Below are 14,918 nucleotides of genomic sequence, written 5' to 3'. Positions count from 1 at the left end.
AACATGAGCTCACTCAGAAATCATGAGGTAATCTGTTTTATATTTTAGAGCACTTTTGTTTTGCCTTTCACTAGGAGAATATGATACTTTCTCAGATATTTTTTTTCCTGTGACTCCTCTACCTGAACAGACAGAATGAATCACTACCTTTTCTGAATCCCCATAATACCATGTCTTATTTTATTATGACTATTAGATTATGTATTATCTTGAATCATAGATACTTGCCCATCTATCCTTTCTATCTCATCCCCACAAGCCATTCACCCAATTATCTAAATTCTTTATGGTCCTTTCACTAAATCCTTGTCATAATGCCTCCTAAGTAACTCTGGGATCGCTCCAGTTCCTTCCATCTCAACTGGCACCCCCATGGTCTAAATCTGTGGCACTTCCTCTTGAGTTTTGTAGTAGCCCCCTAACTGTCACCACCCTCTAATCCACCCCCTCTAATTAACTGTCCACACAAAAGTCAGAATGATCTTCTAAAATATCAATCTCTTCATGCTACTTCTTTTTTTAAAAAGGATTCCATGGTATCCATTGCTCTCAAATTAACTTTCAACTCATTAATGTGCTGCAGAAGCCTTCTAGGACTTGAAAGATTATCTTGTCTTTCTCATCATTGATGTTTCTGCTTTAATCTCACAAGAGTTTCTTATTTCTTTGAATATCCCTTCATGAAGATCCTCTGTCTGCCTCTCTATCCATGCCTCTGTCCTTCTATTCATCCTTCAGGTCTTATCCTACTTATCTTTTTGGTAGAAACTTTCCTGGCTCCCTGGTACGTTAAGTCCCCATGCGATCTAGTGCCATATAAACCTTATACTTTTTCTCCATTAAAATTTATTACACCTACTCTTGTTTGTTTGAAGCTCATCTTCCCTAATAGAATGTATATTTCCTTGGAGCAGAAACAATGTCGGTCTTGTTCACGACTTTATTTTTCTGTCTGTCTCATTACCAACATAAGTTCTTTAAAAAATACATTTGTTGACTTGAACTGATTTATGATGATATGCCCGGGGTCTAGTATTGGTTTTGGCATGTAGTTAGTCTCAATAAAGGTTTTATAATTCATCATTTTTATAAAATCCTAGAATCAGTGTTGGGAAGAACTTAAAACCACCTGCTTCAATCACCCAACCTAACTGATGCTTAAATAATCTCTATAACATTTGTACCAAATATAATCTACTTATAATTATCTGATAACAGGGAGTCACTGCATCCTTCAGCAGATCATTCCAGGTTTGGTCATGAATGTGTACTAGAAAGATCCATTTCACACTGGGTTAAAAGCTGGGATCCTTATAATTTCCCCTTTCCTACTAGGTTGGGATTGGTCCATTTTATTAATATTAACAGGATTGATTATCTTTTCTGCAAGACAGCCTTTTAGATATCTGCAGTAAGTCATTTTTGCTTCAATTTAACCTTCTTTTACTATTTATTATAGTGAAACACTTTCTCAGGAAAAACTGCAGTTTCTCAACATCCCTCCTGGAGTGTGATGCTCAAACATGGATCCAATCCTCCAGGTGTACTCTAACCCATCTAGGGTAGGACAGCAGGCCTGCCACCACCCTTTTGATTCATAGTATCCTTCTAATAATGTTATCATGGCAGACCTAGATTTTGGAGAACGTAAGTCTTATAGAACAGTTGTTTTATTTAAAAAAATTCAAAATTAGGTATGAAACTAAGTATGTATTTAGAATGAGAAAAGGTGGGCAGTTGGAAGGTGCAGAATCCTTGAACCTTAAGCTTCACTGGCTTCAGGTAAATCAACCTCTAAATGTCCCTAAGATCTCAGTGATTTCCTTGGTAGGAATATGTCATTAATTCCTTCTTTTTTGGTTTCAATTATAACTCACAATCTTTCCAACCTCAGTATCCACAGCAGGGTGATCAAACAGACCGGAGCTTCACTGCCTGGATTCAAATCCTGGCTCGCACTTCACATGGTCTCTATAGGTATTGAACGAACTAACACACTGAAAACCCTGGCACACATAAGGAAGATCTGTTCTTCCTTATCTACTTTCTTAACAGGCATTAGCAAATCTTTCTGTCTACTCTTTTTTCTACTAAACAGAGTAGGGTTATGCTCCATGTATTTAAGTTTCTAGTGTGTTGTGTTTTGTTATTTAATAGTAAACCACTTTCTTGGCCTGAATTTCCCTGAGGAATTTTCATTCACTGCCCTCAAGTGACACTACCAAGCCCTCCATGCATGTTAGAAAACAGGAGATGCTTTCTAACCACCTTCTGTAATAGGAGCATGAATCAAAGAGTTGCCAAGGAACCAGAATATAAAAGTCACATTAGGCTCTTCTTAGCTTTACCTGCCAATCTCAACCCAACTTCCTCCCACTGACATTCAGAATCACCTTTATCATATACCTTTCTAAAAGGTCACATTTTTAGTCTGCTCAAAGTTAAAGCATGTCATTTTTTTTTTGGATTATAAAGTTAATATGTGATCATTGTAGAGAAGTTAGAAAAGAAACTAGATGCCTAAAATACATCATCAGCAACCTAGAGATCCAGAGATAAGCTATTCTAATACCTGGGCATATTTCCTTGCTATATTATTATTATTATTATTATTATTATTATGAGGTGGAGTCTTGCTCTGCTGCCCAGGCTGGAGTGCAGTGGCACGATCTTGGCTCACTGCAAGCTCCACCTCCCGGATTCATGCCATTCTCCTGTCTCAGTCTCCCGAGTAGCTGGGACTACAGGCGCCCGCCACCACGTCCGGCTAATTTTTTGTATTTTTAGTAGAGACGGGGTTTCATCGTGTTAGCCAGGATGGTCTCAATCTCCTGACCTCGTGATCTGCCCACCTGGGCCTCCCAAAGTGCTGGGATTACAGGTGTGAGCCACCACGCCCAGCCATTATTATTATTATTATTATTATTATTATTATTATTGAGACAGAGTCTTGCTCTGTCACCTAGGCTGGACTGGCAATGGCGGGATCTCGGTTCACTGCAGTCTCTGCCTCCCAGGTTCAAACGATTCTCCTGCCTCAGCCTCCTGAGTAGTTGGGACTACAGGCGCACACCACCACACCCAGCTAATTTTTGTATTTTGTAATTTTGTATTACTAAATATTTAGTAAATTTTGTAGAGACTGGGGTTCACCATATTGGCCAGGCTAGTCTTAAACTCCTGACCTCATGATCCACCCACCTCGGCCTCCCAAAGTGCTAGGATTACAGGCGTAAGCCACTGCACCCAGCCTATTTTTATTTACCTCTTGAAATTATTAAGATCATGCCATCCATTCCATCAGAAACCTTTTATTTATTAACATTACATCAAGTTATTTTTACATATTATTGGAAATTCTTTATAAACATCAGTACCAGTTTAATATTATGTTGTATTAATGCAATATAATTCACTTAGACTTCTCATGTGAAAAATTGAAATCCTTACTTTTTTTGATATAATACATTATGCTTTTTAAAAACAGCTCTATGTGTACTTAAAGCCTTGTCCAACTCTTCCCGGCAATCTCCTCTCCTTTTTATGATGCGAATTAATAAGGATGAAATTACTATTTTAAAGGATATATTTTCTTTAAAATAACGTATATGGAGCCCCAAACATAAACTTGACATATACAGACACCAAAGAAATGCAGATATTTATAAATACAAACAAGTTAATTAAAGCTCACATTTCCTTACTTTCTATCTGAAAACTAATTAATAATCATGAATTTAATGTCCTGCATATGATAAAATTCTAAATATATATGTACACACCTATCATAACTGTCTAATTTCCATATCTGCAGTTTTCATTAGATTTTCCATGCTTCCTCTTCTTTGTTCTCCCTTCACACCATCCCTCCTGATCCCCTCTCCCGCATATCACATCCATGCTGCTTCCCCCAACACTGAACCCACTTTTTCCACTGGCTTCCTACCTTGAAGGTGCAGTTTGCTCTCCGTGCTTTGCAGAAGGACGGAACTCACAGAGTCCAGATTGTCATAGCTGTTACAGCCCAGAGGCCCAGTGCGTGTCTCTGTGACCTGCAGTAGACATCAAATGAGACAGGTGTGAGACAGGAGTCCTTGTCTAGGACATGCCCCGAAGAGTCATGCCCCAACAGAGCAAAGTCAGCAGAAAAGGCCTCCTGGTTTGAGTCCATGGTTACTTTCTGAGCTCCGTGCTTGTGTCTGGGACCAACCACGGCTGTCACTGAGTAGACAGGCTAGCAGGGTGGTCAAGCATACAGAGTGCATGCCTGTTCCTACCACTGGTTCTCACTTCACACGGCGGCTGCAAGTATGACATGAACTTAAAAGTTGACACACTATATTTCAAAAGCATTGACTTTGGAATCAGAAAAATTAGTGTTAAATCCTGGCTAGGCCATTTACTTACCCTGGGACCTAGGGGAACCAATTAACCTCTCTAAGTATCTGCAAACCAAAGCTAGTAGATCTCTTCCAGAGAGGTTGTGAGACCAGGTACGATGGGTCTAAATGCCTGGCACATGGCATGTGTTCCATAATGGGTACCTTATTACCAAACGGCTCCGTAAGTTGTAATGAGTACATATATATTATTATTAGGCAAGAATAAGAAAATGATGCCCATTTTCCTAAAGAAGATTTAGCAGAAGCATTGTGCTGCCACAGGAGAAAATGACCCAATCCTGTGGATGTGCATTTCCAAAACACTGTCTTAGAAAGACTTGAGGTGGTGGATAAGAGAGCAACAGCTATTCAAAAAGATAACCTTGAAATAAGAATGGCTTAGTATGAAAAGAAGCCTCTTCATTTATTTAGTCTTTGCTTCCCATTATTTAGGGTTGTTTTGAAGTTTGCATCCAGCTATAAAAACACAGCATCCGTTGTAGGGAATAATGACTTGGGAGGCAGCCACACGCACCTTCTCTGCCTTTTCCAGCTGTGAAACCTTGGATCAGTAACTTTCTCTTTCTAAGCCTCAACTTCCCCATCTATAAAATGTTAGTAATGCTATTAGTCATCAAAATAGGGTAAAGAGATTATATTTTTGAAGTGTTTCACACTTAGGGTACAGTAATATTTAGTAAATGGGGAATAATTAGGTTTTGTATTTTTTGTTTTGTTTTACAAATAATTTATTTTTATATACAAAATAATAACATATTTATTATTGAGAGAGAGTTAAACTTACCATTTTATTTTCCTAAAGATACCTATGGTGGGGAGAACAGTGAATGGGCAAAACTTCTCCATCTGGGTTAGTGGCTGGTCTTAAATAGACCCAGGCCAGCTGTGGTAGCTCACGACTGTAATCCCAGCACTTTAGGAAGCCAAGGTGGGTGGATCACAAGGTCAAGAGATCGAGACCATCCTGGCCACATGATGAAACCCAGTCTCTACTAAAAATACAAAAATTAGCTGGGCGTGGTGGCACGCACCTGTAGTCCCAGCTACTCGGGAGGCTGAGGCAGGAGAATCGCTTGAATCTGGGAGGTGGAGGTTGCAATGAGCCAACATCGCACCATTGTACTCCAGCCTGGGTGACAGAGCAAGTCTCCATCTCCAAAAGACAATAACAACCAAAGAAAAAAAAACCAGACCCAATAGTGAGACAAGTTTTAGACAGCTTGGTCTTGAGGTAGTGGTAAGAAATGGTATGAAAAATCCAAGGGCCAAGTTAAGTGCAGAAGACAGTGCCTACCATAAGAAATGGTTTCTTGAGTGGCCTCTGTGCAATTTCTCTGAGAAATTCCTCCTACAGAGGCAGACTGCACTTCCAGGGCACACAAAAGAGGATTATCTTCTGACAGAGCTTCAATATCTCAATTCTGCATCCCATCCAGAGGGGAGAGAACCATTTGGTGACAATGAAAACCAGGCCTCTGTGGCACTCTAACTCTGATGGCTTCATAAAGATCCATCTCTCTGCGCCGAGTTACCTAACAACATAATCCCCCAAATATAGGCGATTCTTTTCGGATAAACTGGCCCTTTGTTTGTTGGTCTGATTTATTTCTCTCCTTACTACCTCCCTCCTCCGTGACTCTCTCCCTCCCACACTTTTCTCTCTCCTTCGTCAATTTCTGACTCACTTGCCAGCCTTGGCAGGGTAAGACCCCTTGACCTTACCCTCACCCTTTTTCCCTACAGATATCTTGGAAAGTCTTAATATAAGGCTAGGTCTGCATTTTCTTTAGAAGAAATTAAAGACTAAGATGTAAAATACAGGCATAATCTGGTTAAAGAACATTTGAGATGGAAACATCTGCACTAAAACCCTCAGAAGAACAAACACTTTACGTGGAGGATGTCCTCCCACATTCTCTTTATAGAGGCTGTCTGAATTTGTTGTGTTTAAAATGGAATCTTGTTTAAGTTCCTGTGCTCTAAGGCACTGAGTTGAAAGTCCAGGGCTGCTTTTCTCAATGTGACCATTTAATTTTTAACGAGCTAAAATGGAAAAAACTTAAACAATGAGCTCCTCGGTAGCCACATTTTAGGTGTTCAATAACCCCATGTGACTAGTGGCTACTCTCTCGGCTAGCACAGATACAGGGCCTTTCCACCGTCTTAGAAGGTACTAGTGGACAGTGCTGGTGTAGACGAGCATAGATCAGCAAACCACAGAGTGCCTGTTTTGGTAAATGAAGTCATACTGGAACACAGCCATGCCCATTTGTTTACATGTCATCTATGGCTGCTTTTACACTACAACAGCAGAGTTGAGTAAGAGCACCACAGGTCATACAGCCCGCCATGCTTAAAATAATTGTTTGGTCTTGTACAGAAAACTTTTGTTGACCCCTGGTCTTGAAAGCAGAGTTCTAGTTCCTGTTAAGTTATTATCTAACTGTGTAACCCTCAGAAAAAGGCTTTAAACCTTTAGCCTTAGTTTTCCCATCTGTAAAATGGTGAGTGGGAAGGAAAGAATAAAAAACATAGATGTTTGAAATATTGCTGAGCTAGGCGTCAGTAATCTAATCATTGCTCTCTCTGAGACCTCAGGAAAATCATTTACCTCTTCATAGTCTCTGTTTCTTCTCTATAAAGGAGATCTGATAATCTCCACACAGAAGACTGAATGAGAGAACTATTGATAATTATGCCATGACTATAGCCAGGATGCTCTAGTAAATCAGTACATATGGCCACTGGAATGACAATGCACATTGATATTAATTACAGGGTATGTGACAATATCAATCAGAGCAGCTGGCAGAGGGCATCACGAGCTACATGGTTATGAACCCAGAAATTATATCTGTCCATCCACTCTTAGAATGCCTGCATTGTAGTGCTGTTGTATTGAGAACCTGCCGCCCAAATCCACCCCCAAGCTGTACCTTGATTGCTCCAGTTGATATCTGGATCTCATGAAGCCTCCTCATGGTGCCATCACGGTCAACAAAGTAGGATGATGCGAGCTGGTGCAGAGCTTCAACACTTTGAGTGGCATTCCCTGACTTCCTGTCGAGGCGACTTTTGTCCATGTACATGGTCAAAGCCTCCTCCCCTGGAAGGGAAAGAAAAGTAGATAAGAAAGTTTGTCGAGCTTTCATGTGTGAGGACTGGTATGGGACCTGGATGCTGAAAACAGCCTTAAATCTCCAACCAATTTGGCCCATATTTCCTTCTGCCTCTAAAAATCAAGGGCACAATGAAAATAAATTGTCTAGAGGTGGCTGTAAACACCAGGCTTCATTAGGACAAGGATCATTAAAAAACCCCCATCAACAAAGTCCAGCCCCTAATAATCGACTTCATGCTTCTCATCAGCATCATCTTATAACAAAATCCCCTTCGCCTCTTCCAAGAAAGTTCAGTCTTTTCTATACAATGGCAAATGTGGCATAGATATTCTCTTATTATTTTCTCCTCCTCTTTTGTCTCCTCATTATCATGCAGTTCCTCCTTTTCCTCTACTCTCCCATCGCTCCTTCCTTCATTTCTTTCTCCTTTCTTTTTTCTCTTTCCCCTCCCCCTGATCTTTTCTTAATAGATAAATGAATGGCGGATAGCTAGAATGATAGATATTTGGATGGAAGCAAATGGATGAATGATAGACATGTTTAAATTAATGTAGATGCAAATACAAAAATCTATACATTTTCTTCTATGAAGTTTTTCTTATACACGCACACATAGATCAGTAACACTGCTAAACTATGATGAGTTTTAATTTGGATAAAGAACTGTTTCTCCAGAACTCCTGAAAGGAAGCTCCAGTGAGCTGCCTCTACTCTCTATCAACTTTGTGAACAAGGGCATGTTTCTTTTTTCATTTTTCTTTTTTCTTTCATTCTAAGATGCTTGATTTCGTAAACAGTTGAAAACCTGAAGCTACATTATCACAAACTAGTGCAAACTTTTCTTTTTTAAAAGTTCTGGGGTACATGTGCAGGATGTGCAGTTTTGTTACATAGGTAAACATGCATGTGCCATGGTGGTTTGCTGCACCTATAAACCATCATCTAAGTATTAAGCCCAGCATGCATTAGCTATTTTTCCTAATGCTCCCCCACCCTACCCCTCTAACAGGACCCAGTGTGTGTTGTTGCCCTCCCTGTGTCCATGTGTTCTCATTGTTCAGCTCTAAGTGAGAACATGTGGTGTCTGGTTTTCTGTTCCTGCCTTAGTTTGCTGAGGATGATGGCTTCCAGCTCCATACATGTCCCTGCAAATGATATGATCTCATTCTTTTTTAGGGCTGCATAGTATTCCATGGTGTATATGTACCACATTTTCTTTATGTAGTCTGTAATTGATGGGCATTTGAGTTGATTCTATGTCTTTGCTATTGTGAATAGTGTTGCAATGAACATGCATGTGCATCTGTCTTTGTAACAGAATGATTTATATTCCTTTTGATATACACTCAGTAATGGGATTGTTGGGACAAATGGTATTTCTGGTTCTAGATCTTTGAGGAATCACCACACTCTCTTCTACAATGGTTGAACTAATTTACATTCCCACCAACAGTGTAAAAATGTTTGTTCAATTGATTTGTCCTTTTTTTCTCAATTGATTTCTCCTTTTCGTCTTTTTCAGTGTAGCTGCAAGAAAATTTAAAAGGAGCATATGTGACTCACACTTGGGGTGACATCATATATCTATTGGCTAGTGCTGGTCTAGGGATACAGAGTCATAGGAGATAATTTCAATATACCAGGTGAATGGCCAAGGTAGAGGGGTGCACAGAATGCAATGCAGACCAGAGAAAGGGTAGGCACCTGCATCTTGTAGATAATGTGGACCCACAAGGCCTGGATGATCTGGGCACTCCAGCTATAACTTTTGCTGCTCTCTGGGTTTGCTCTATCCTGCACAAATGTGCCCCCATTTTCCCTCATTGTTAGGACTTCTACTTTTCTGTTTTTCTCCTGGCTAACTTATACTCATCCCTTAGGTATCACCAAAGACATCACTTCTGGGATGCCTTCCCTCAGTCCTTCCCTCCCTACCTGAACTAGATAAATAACTCTCAGGTTTCATCGGCCAAGGCTTGAGTTAAGTTCATAGTAAAGCACTTGTGTTTGCAGTTTCCCCAGAAGCTTTACTGTCATGTAGTAATACATGATTGTCTATCCTTTGGCCCCCACAGCAACCTGAATAGATTTGGCTTAAAACCGATGCTATATCCAATTAGACTTTGAGTTCCAGGGACCATGGGAAATGGAGCAGGGGAACAAGGACGCCACCTAATTCATCTTTCTAATGTTCCAATGCTTATCCTAGGGTCTGATGAAGAATAGATGTTCAGTTATCAGTTGATGGATAAGTAGATAGATAGATAGATAGATAGATAGATAGATAGATAGATAGATAGATAGATAGATGATAGATGGATGAATGGATGGGTGTATAGATGAACAGACAGATGAGTGGAAAGGTAGAAGTTAAACAAGTGAATATGCTAAGAGTTTGAGCCATGAGGCAGAGGAAATAAATGTTCCACATGTCAGCTCAGGCTCTCTTAGGGGCCTGTGAAGGAGAGGTGAAACAAGCCCGGTTCCCTCTGGACTGAGAACTGGCAGAAGCAAACCTTTAGATCAAGAGGGGTTAATGGGCTTCTTGTTGCATTACTAAGGCTTAATTTCTTGTTTATTAAGAGAATGTTCTGTTTAGAATTGCTTTCCCCCTTGGGCATTCCTGCAAATTGCCTCTTCCCTCACATAGGCCTTTTCTGAGTCTTTCTGTTCTCCAGGAGACTTTTCCTCACTCTGCAGCACCTTGTCTCAGAAGTGAAGAAAATGGGACTCTCAAAGGGAATGAGGAAGAGTGGGAGCTGATCCTATTGCCTTTTGAGTCAATAGGAGATTTTGCTCCCAGAGAGGAGATGAGGTGTCTGGACTTTCGACCTCTGGGACATAACTCTTCCTTTCCTTCTGAGCCCCTGGGATTTTATTCTCAGCTTTCCTCTTAGTCAAGGGGACCTCTCCCAAAATGCAGGGAGGGAAATAATGAATACACAAATAAACAAAAATGATGAGCCTTCATGTATAAAAAGACATTCGTGCAATACACACACTCATATGCATGTGCATGCTCACATATACACACACACATATATATACATGTTGCAACCATATATATGTGAGTGATGTGTACACATGTGTGCAATATGCATGAATACATGCTCATGTATAAATTAACTCATATCTAAGCAGGAATAGGCTTTGTGAACATCTGTCTATACAGGTAGGCATTTGTACACATCTGTTTACACAGATGTACTTCCATGCATGCATAGTCATGCATGCAAGCTTAATCACACATGTCACACAGGCACCCAGTCTCTAAGGTGATTCCTTCAGCACCAAGATATGGTCATCAGGGGGACTAAGGAAAATTTCTACTCCCGTTTCCTTGTGTGACCTTCCAGATACACAGTTTTTCCCTTCACCACCCTTCAGAAGAGTATTCACATGATGTATTTTATTAGTTTAATAGATTTCACCAAAAATCTGGAGATCCCATGGAAATCTCTTATTTGTTGGCCCTCCCATCACCTCTGCTTCTCCATTCCCATAGTCTTCCCTTCCTCTTTCCTCTTCCTAAAGAGCCAAACAAACATATTTATTTGTCTCATAGGTGAAAGGTTAAGAAGCATCTTTTAGTATTTGATTACCCCCTTGTGAGCTTACCTGACACATCAAAGAGTTTATGAAAGCATTTCTTCTCAATGAACACAGTGATCTTAGAAAAAAATTATAGTGAATAAAATTCTTTGCACCTCCTTGTTTATAGATAAAGAAATTTATATTCAGACAGAAAAGTGAATTTCTCAGTGTCTCCCACTCATCTAGTGAGTAGCAGAATTGGGTCTTAATCTGGATTCCCAAGTTTCTTAGCCCCATTAAGTAATAACAATAATAGTAAGAACAAGAATAGTAACATAGCAACAATTTGTTAAGTGTCAGACAGTGTGCTAAGCACTTTCAATAGATGATTTTATTTAATTTTTGCAATATGCATGAAGGACTATTATTGTGACTATTTACAAAAGAGGAAACTGAGGCTTAGAGGATTGAGTTATTAGCCAAGGTGACTGTGATGGTTAATACTGAGTGTCAACTTCATTGGATTGAAGGATGCAAAGTAATGTTCCTGGGTGTGTCTGTGAGGGTGTTGCCAAAGGAGATTAACATTTGAGTCAGTGGACTGGGAAAGGCACACCCGCCCATAATCTGTGTGGGCACAATCTATCAGCTGCCACCATAGCTAGAATGAAAGCAGGCAGAATGTGAAAAGACTAGACTAGCTTAGCCTCCCAGCCTACATCTTTTTCCCATGCTAGATGTCTCCTCTTCCTGAACATCGGACTCCAAGTTCTTCAGCTTTGGGACTCAGACTTGCTTCCTTGCTCCTCAGCTTGCAGACGACCTATTGTGGGACCTTGTGATCATGTAAATCAATATTCCTGAATAAAATCCCATTTATATATACATCTATCCTATTAGTTCTGTCCCTCTAGAGAACCCCGACTAATACAGTGACACTAAGCTAGTGAACAGCAGGAGGCAGGACTAGAAGCCAGGCGATCAAACTTTAGAGCCTGCTCTTTCATTCCCTACAACTTCCCACCTCCACCTCCCTTCTCTCATACTGCAGAGGAGGCTCCTAAAAAACATGCTTTCCGTAAGTGAATGAATGAAGTGATGATGTAAGAAAACCTTCGCATCATTTCTGGCACATACTGTTCAATCAACAGTAAATCTCTTTGCCTTCCCTCTCTCTACTCCTCCACACTGAGGGCTGAGAGAACATTTAGGGCCTGCTGTACAACACCAGATCTCAATCCAAAGCTTTGCATATTTTAAAATGTTGTGTTGTAAAAATAGGAGAGGAACAAGGCTCTGTGAATAATTCACCACCTTGCCTTAGAGAAATTAAAAATATATTTCATTGAGGAAGAAAGGTCTTGGTTACTTGGGGTTTCCAGGAACTCAGACAAGAGCACAGCTTTTAATGGAACAGTTGAATTGGTCTCAATGCCTTTTTCTCCCCCAAGTGAAATGGAGGCGGGGGATGTCCGAGCTCAGGTTAATGCTACACTTAATGTAGAAATGAATTCATTTTCACTTTACAACAGAATAGAATTTACACTAATGATTTAATATTCAAAGTCCTACTTAATATCTAACTGGCAACAGACAACTAACACATGTTTGTTGGTTGGTTGTTGGAGCGGGTATTGGGTTGGTGGGGAAGTGAGTTGGTTAAAGAGATGACTGACATTGGATCAAAAACAGAATGCACGCTTTATGAATGGAAAACACTCAGTTAAAAACTTAGCTTTATCACTTACTAGCTATACTTCTTCTGGGTCCCAGCTTCCTTATTTATAAAATGGAGGTAATATGACATCATGTGCAGTTTTGAGGGCTAAAGACAATGTACAATGTCTGCTATATGGCAAATAACTATTAAGTAGTGGATAATATTATTGTAGGGATGAATAAATTTGCCTAACCAATCTCTCCACCACATTCCCCACATTATGAATCGGGTCTTCCTACATTGTATGCTGAGCCTAGAAAGCTCTGCCACCTCCCTTTACTTAACCAGCTCCTGGTGACCAAAACTGTCACTTCCTCCAGGAAGTCTGTACTGACCACTCCAGTTGGTAGTACTCAACACGTCTCGGAAGGAGAAGATCCTCTGTTATAATTATAGCTCAGTCCACCCTGCCTGTATCAATATGCCAATCTCTCCTAGTGGGCATGGGACATAACTAAATGCAGTCGGTGGCTTTGTGAGTATGTGGCACAGTGCTCTATCCCTAAAGGGGCTTTCTCAAAGTTCAGTGAACCCAGTCACTGTGGCAAAACTGGTCCTAAGGGATTGCTCATAATATTAAATGATGCATTCAGGCAAGATCCACAAGCATCTAAAGGCACTAGTCTGTACTATTTTCCATTCATTCTCTTTGCATTTATTTCCTGTCCTTTATCCAGCCCTCCTACCCTTGATCATTCAAAAACTGACTGGCCCTGATGGGGAGGGATGGGTAAGGCTGAGCAGGTTGGAAAAATTAATCTGCTTTCCCATTAACCTACTCTAAGCCCACAGGAGATACAAATGATAGCCTGTTTGTTAAATGATAACCTCAAGTTATCAGTCTCTAAAGTAGACTTAAATAAACAAAGCATATTCCCTAAACAATATCTGAAATTTAATTATTTTCCCAGATTAGACCAAAAGAACTGAGAAAATGATCAGATTAGGCATTTTTAACAAATGGAGCCAATTCCAAGGTTAAGCAATATTTTCAGAAAATTTAGTAAACTCTCATATTAGACTGTCCCATAGAACCGAATCATCTCCTTGGATATGATCACAACAGCCAAGACAATTTGGCTTACCTGGCTATAAATGCTTTTGTGTGACGCAGAATGGCAGAGAGGCTAAGAAGACTTTGCTGTTAAGACATCCCATTCTCCCTTCCATCCCAGACCCAAAGTCCTGAGAAGGCTCTGGCCCAGTGGCTGCTGACCTACCTCCCAATGTGGCTGAGATGAGCAGGTGGGTGCCGTACTTTTTGATGATGGTATCGATGAACTGCTGAGTGGTGGGTCTCCTGCCGAGCAGGCGGATGCTCCTTTGAAACTCCGGCATGAGGGGCACTGGATGGCGGACCAGATCTCTCCTCTCGATGGCTGTGTTCCTCACCTTCCAACGGGCAAACTCCCTGGGCAGGAGAAATGAGCAACACTCCTCAACTTACCACCACTGCCCTCAAGCCAAAGTCCACCCAACCATCCATCCAGGCATCTGGATGGGAAAGTGCCTATAATTTTAATATGTGTCAAGTGATGCTTTGATTGGCAGCTTCTAGTCATCTCCAACTAACAAATATTTATTGAGTACTATTCTCGTCACAGGAATATTGAACTAGATAGACAACATCCTTGCCCTCAAGTTGTTTACAGAGCACCAAGGAGACAAATATCAGGAGTTACTTTTATTAGGGGATGGGTAGAGGGACTGAGGAAAAAGAAAAAGTAATAAAAATAATAATCTGATGATAATATGGATGGTAATGTACTGATGAAAATTTTCATGGCATTTTATAGTCCCCAAGAATATCATGTCTAAGTTCTTATATAATGATCACACTAGCCCTGTGCCAGGGGATTATTATCCATTTCCGATACCTCTCACAGGACCGAGTCCTCCATCATCTTCTAGTTGTTTTTCCATCTTTCTTGCTAGACTGTATATGACACCACAAGAATAGAATCTTCTTAGGCACTCCCTAACACAGCCCTGTATATAGCTCAGTGCCTGTTACATGGCAGGATTCATGATAATGCCGGATGGAGAAATAAATAAACAAATGGAAAGAGGGAAGGAAGGAAGGAAGGAAGGAAGGAAAGAAGAAAGGAAGGAAGGAAGGAAGGAAGGAAGGAAGGGAGG

The 14,918-nt window shown here is 40.5% G+C and overlaps 1 protein-coding gene across 1 annotated transcript in view; it reads right to left on the bottom strand.

Annotated features, from left to right (window-relative positions):
* Positions 1-14,918, bottom strand: part of BRINP1 (bone morphogenetic protein/retinoic acid inducible neural-specific 1) — a 209,218-nt gene that overhangs the window by 61,975 nt on the left and 132,325 nt on the right. Inside the window, exons 3-5 of the mRNA XM_011988832.1 lie at positions 14,000-14,190; positions 7,340-7,509; positions 3,947-4,052 (exon numbers count right to left, since the gene is read on the bottom strand). Of these exons, the coding sequence (XP_011844222.1) occupies positions 3,947-4,052; positions 7,340-7,509; positions 14,000-14,190 (467 nt within the window). The remainder of the gene's footprint in view (positions 1-3,946; positions 4,053-7,339; positions 7,510-13,999; positions 14,191-14,918) is intronic.

This window comes from Mandrillus leucophaeus, unplaced genomic scaffold, assembly GCF_000951045.1.
Source record: "Mandrillus leucophaeus isolate KB7577 unplaced genomic scaffold, Mleu.le_1.0 Scaffold1091, whole genome shotgun sequence".
In the NCBI taxonomy this organism is placed as follows: Eukaryota; Metazoa; Chordata; class Mammalia; order Primates; family Cercopithecidae; genus Mandrillus; species Mandrillus leucophaeus.
This window is presented reverse-complemented; position numbering and strand designations above follow the sequence as displayed.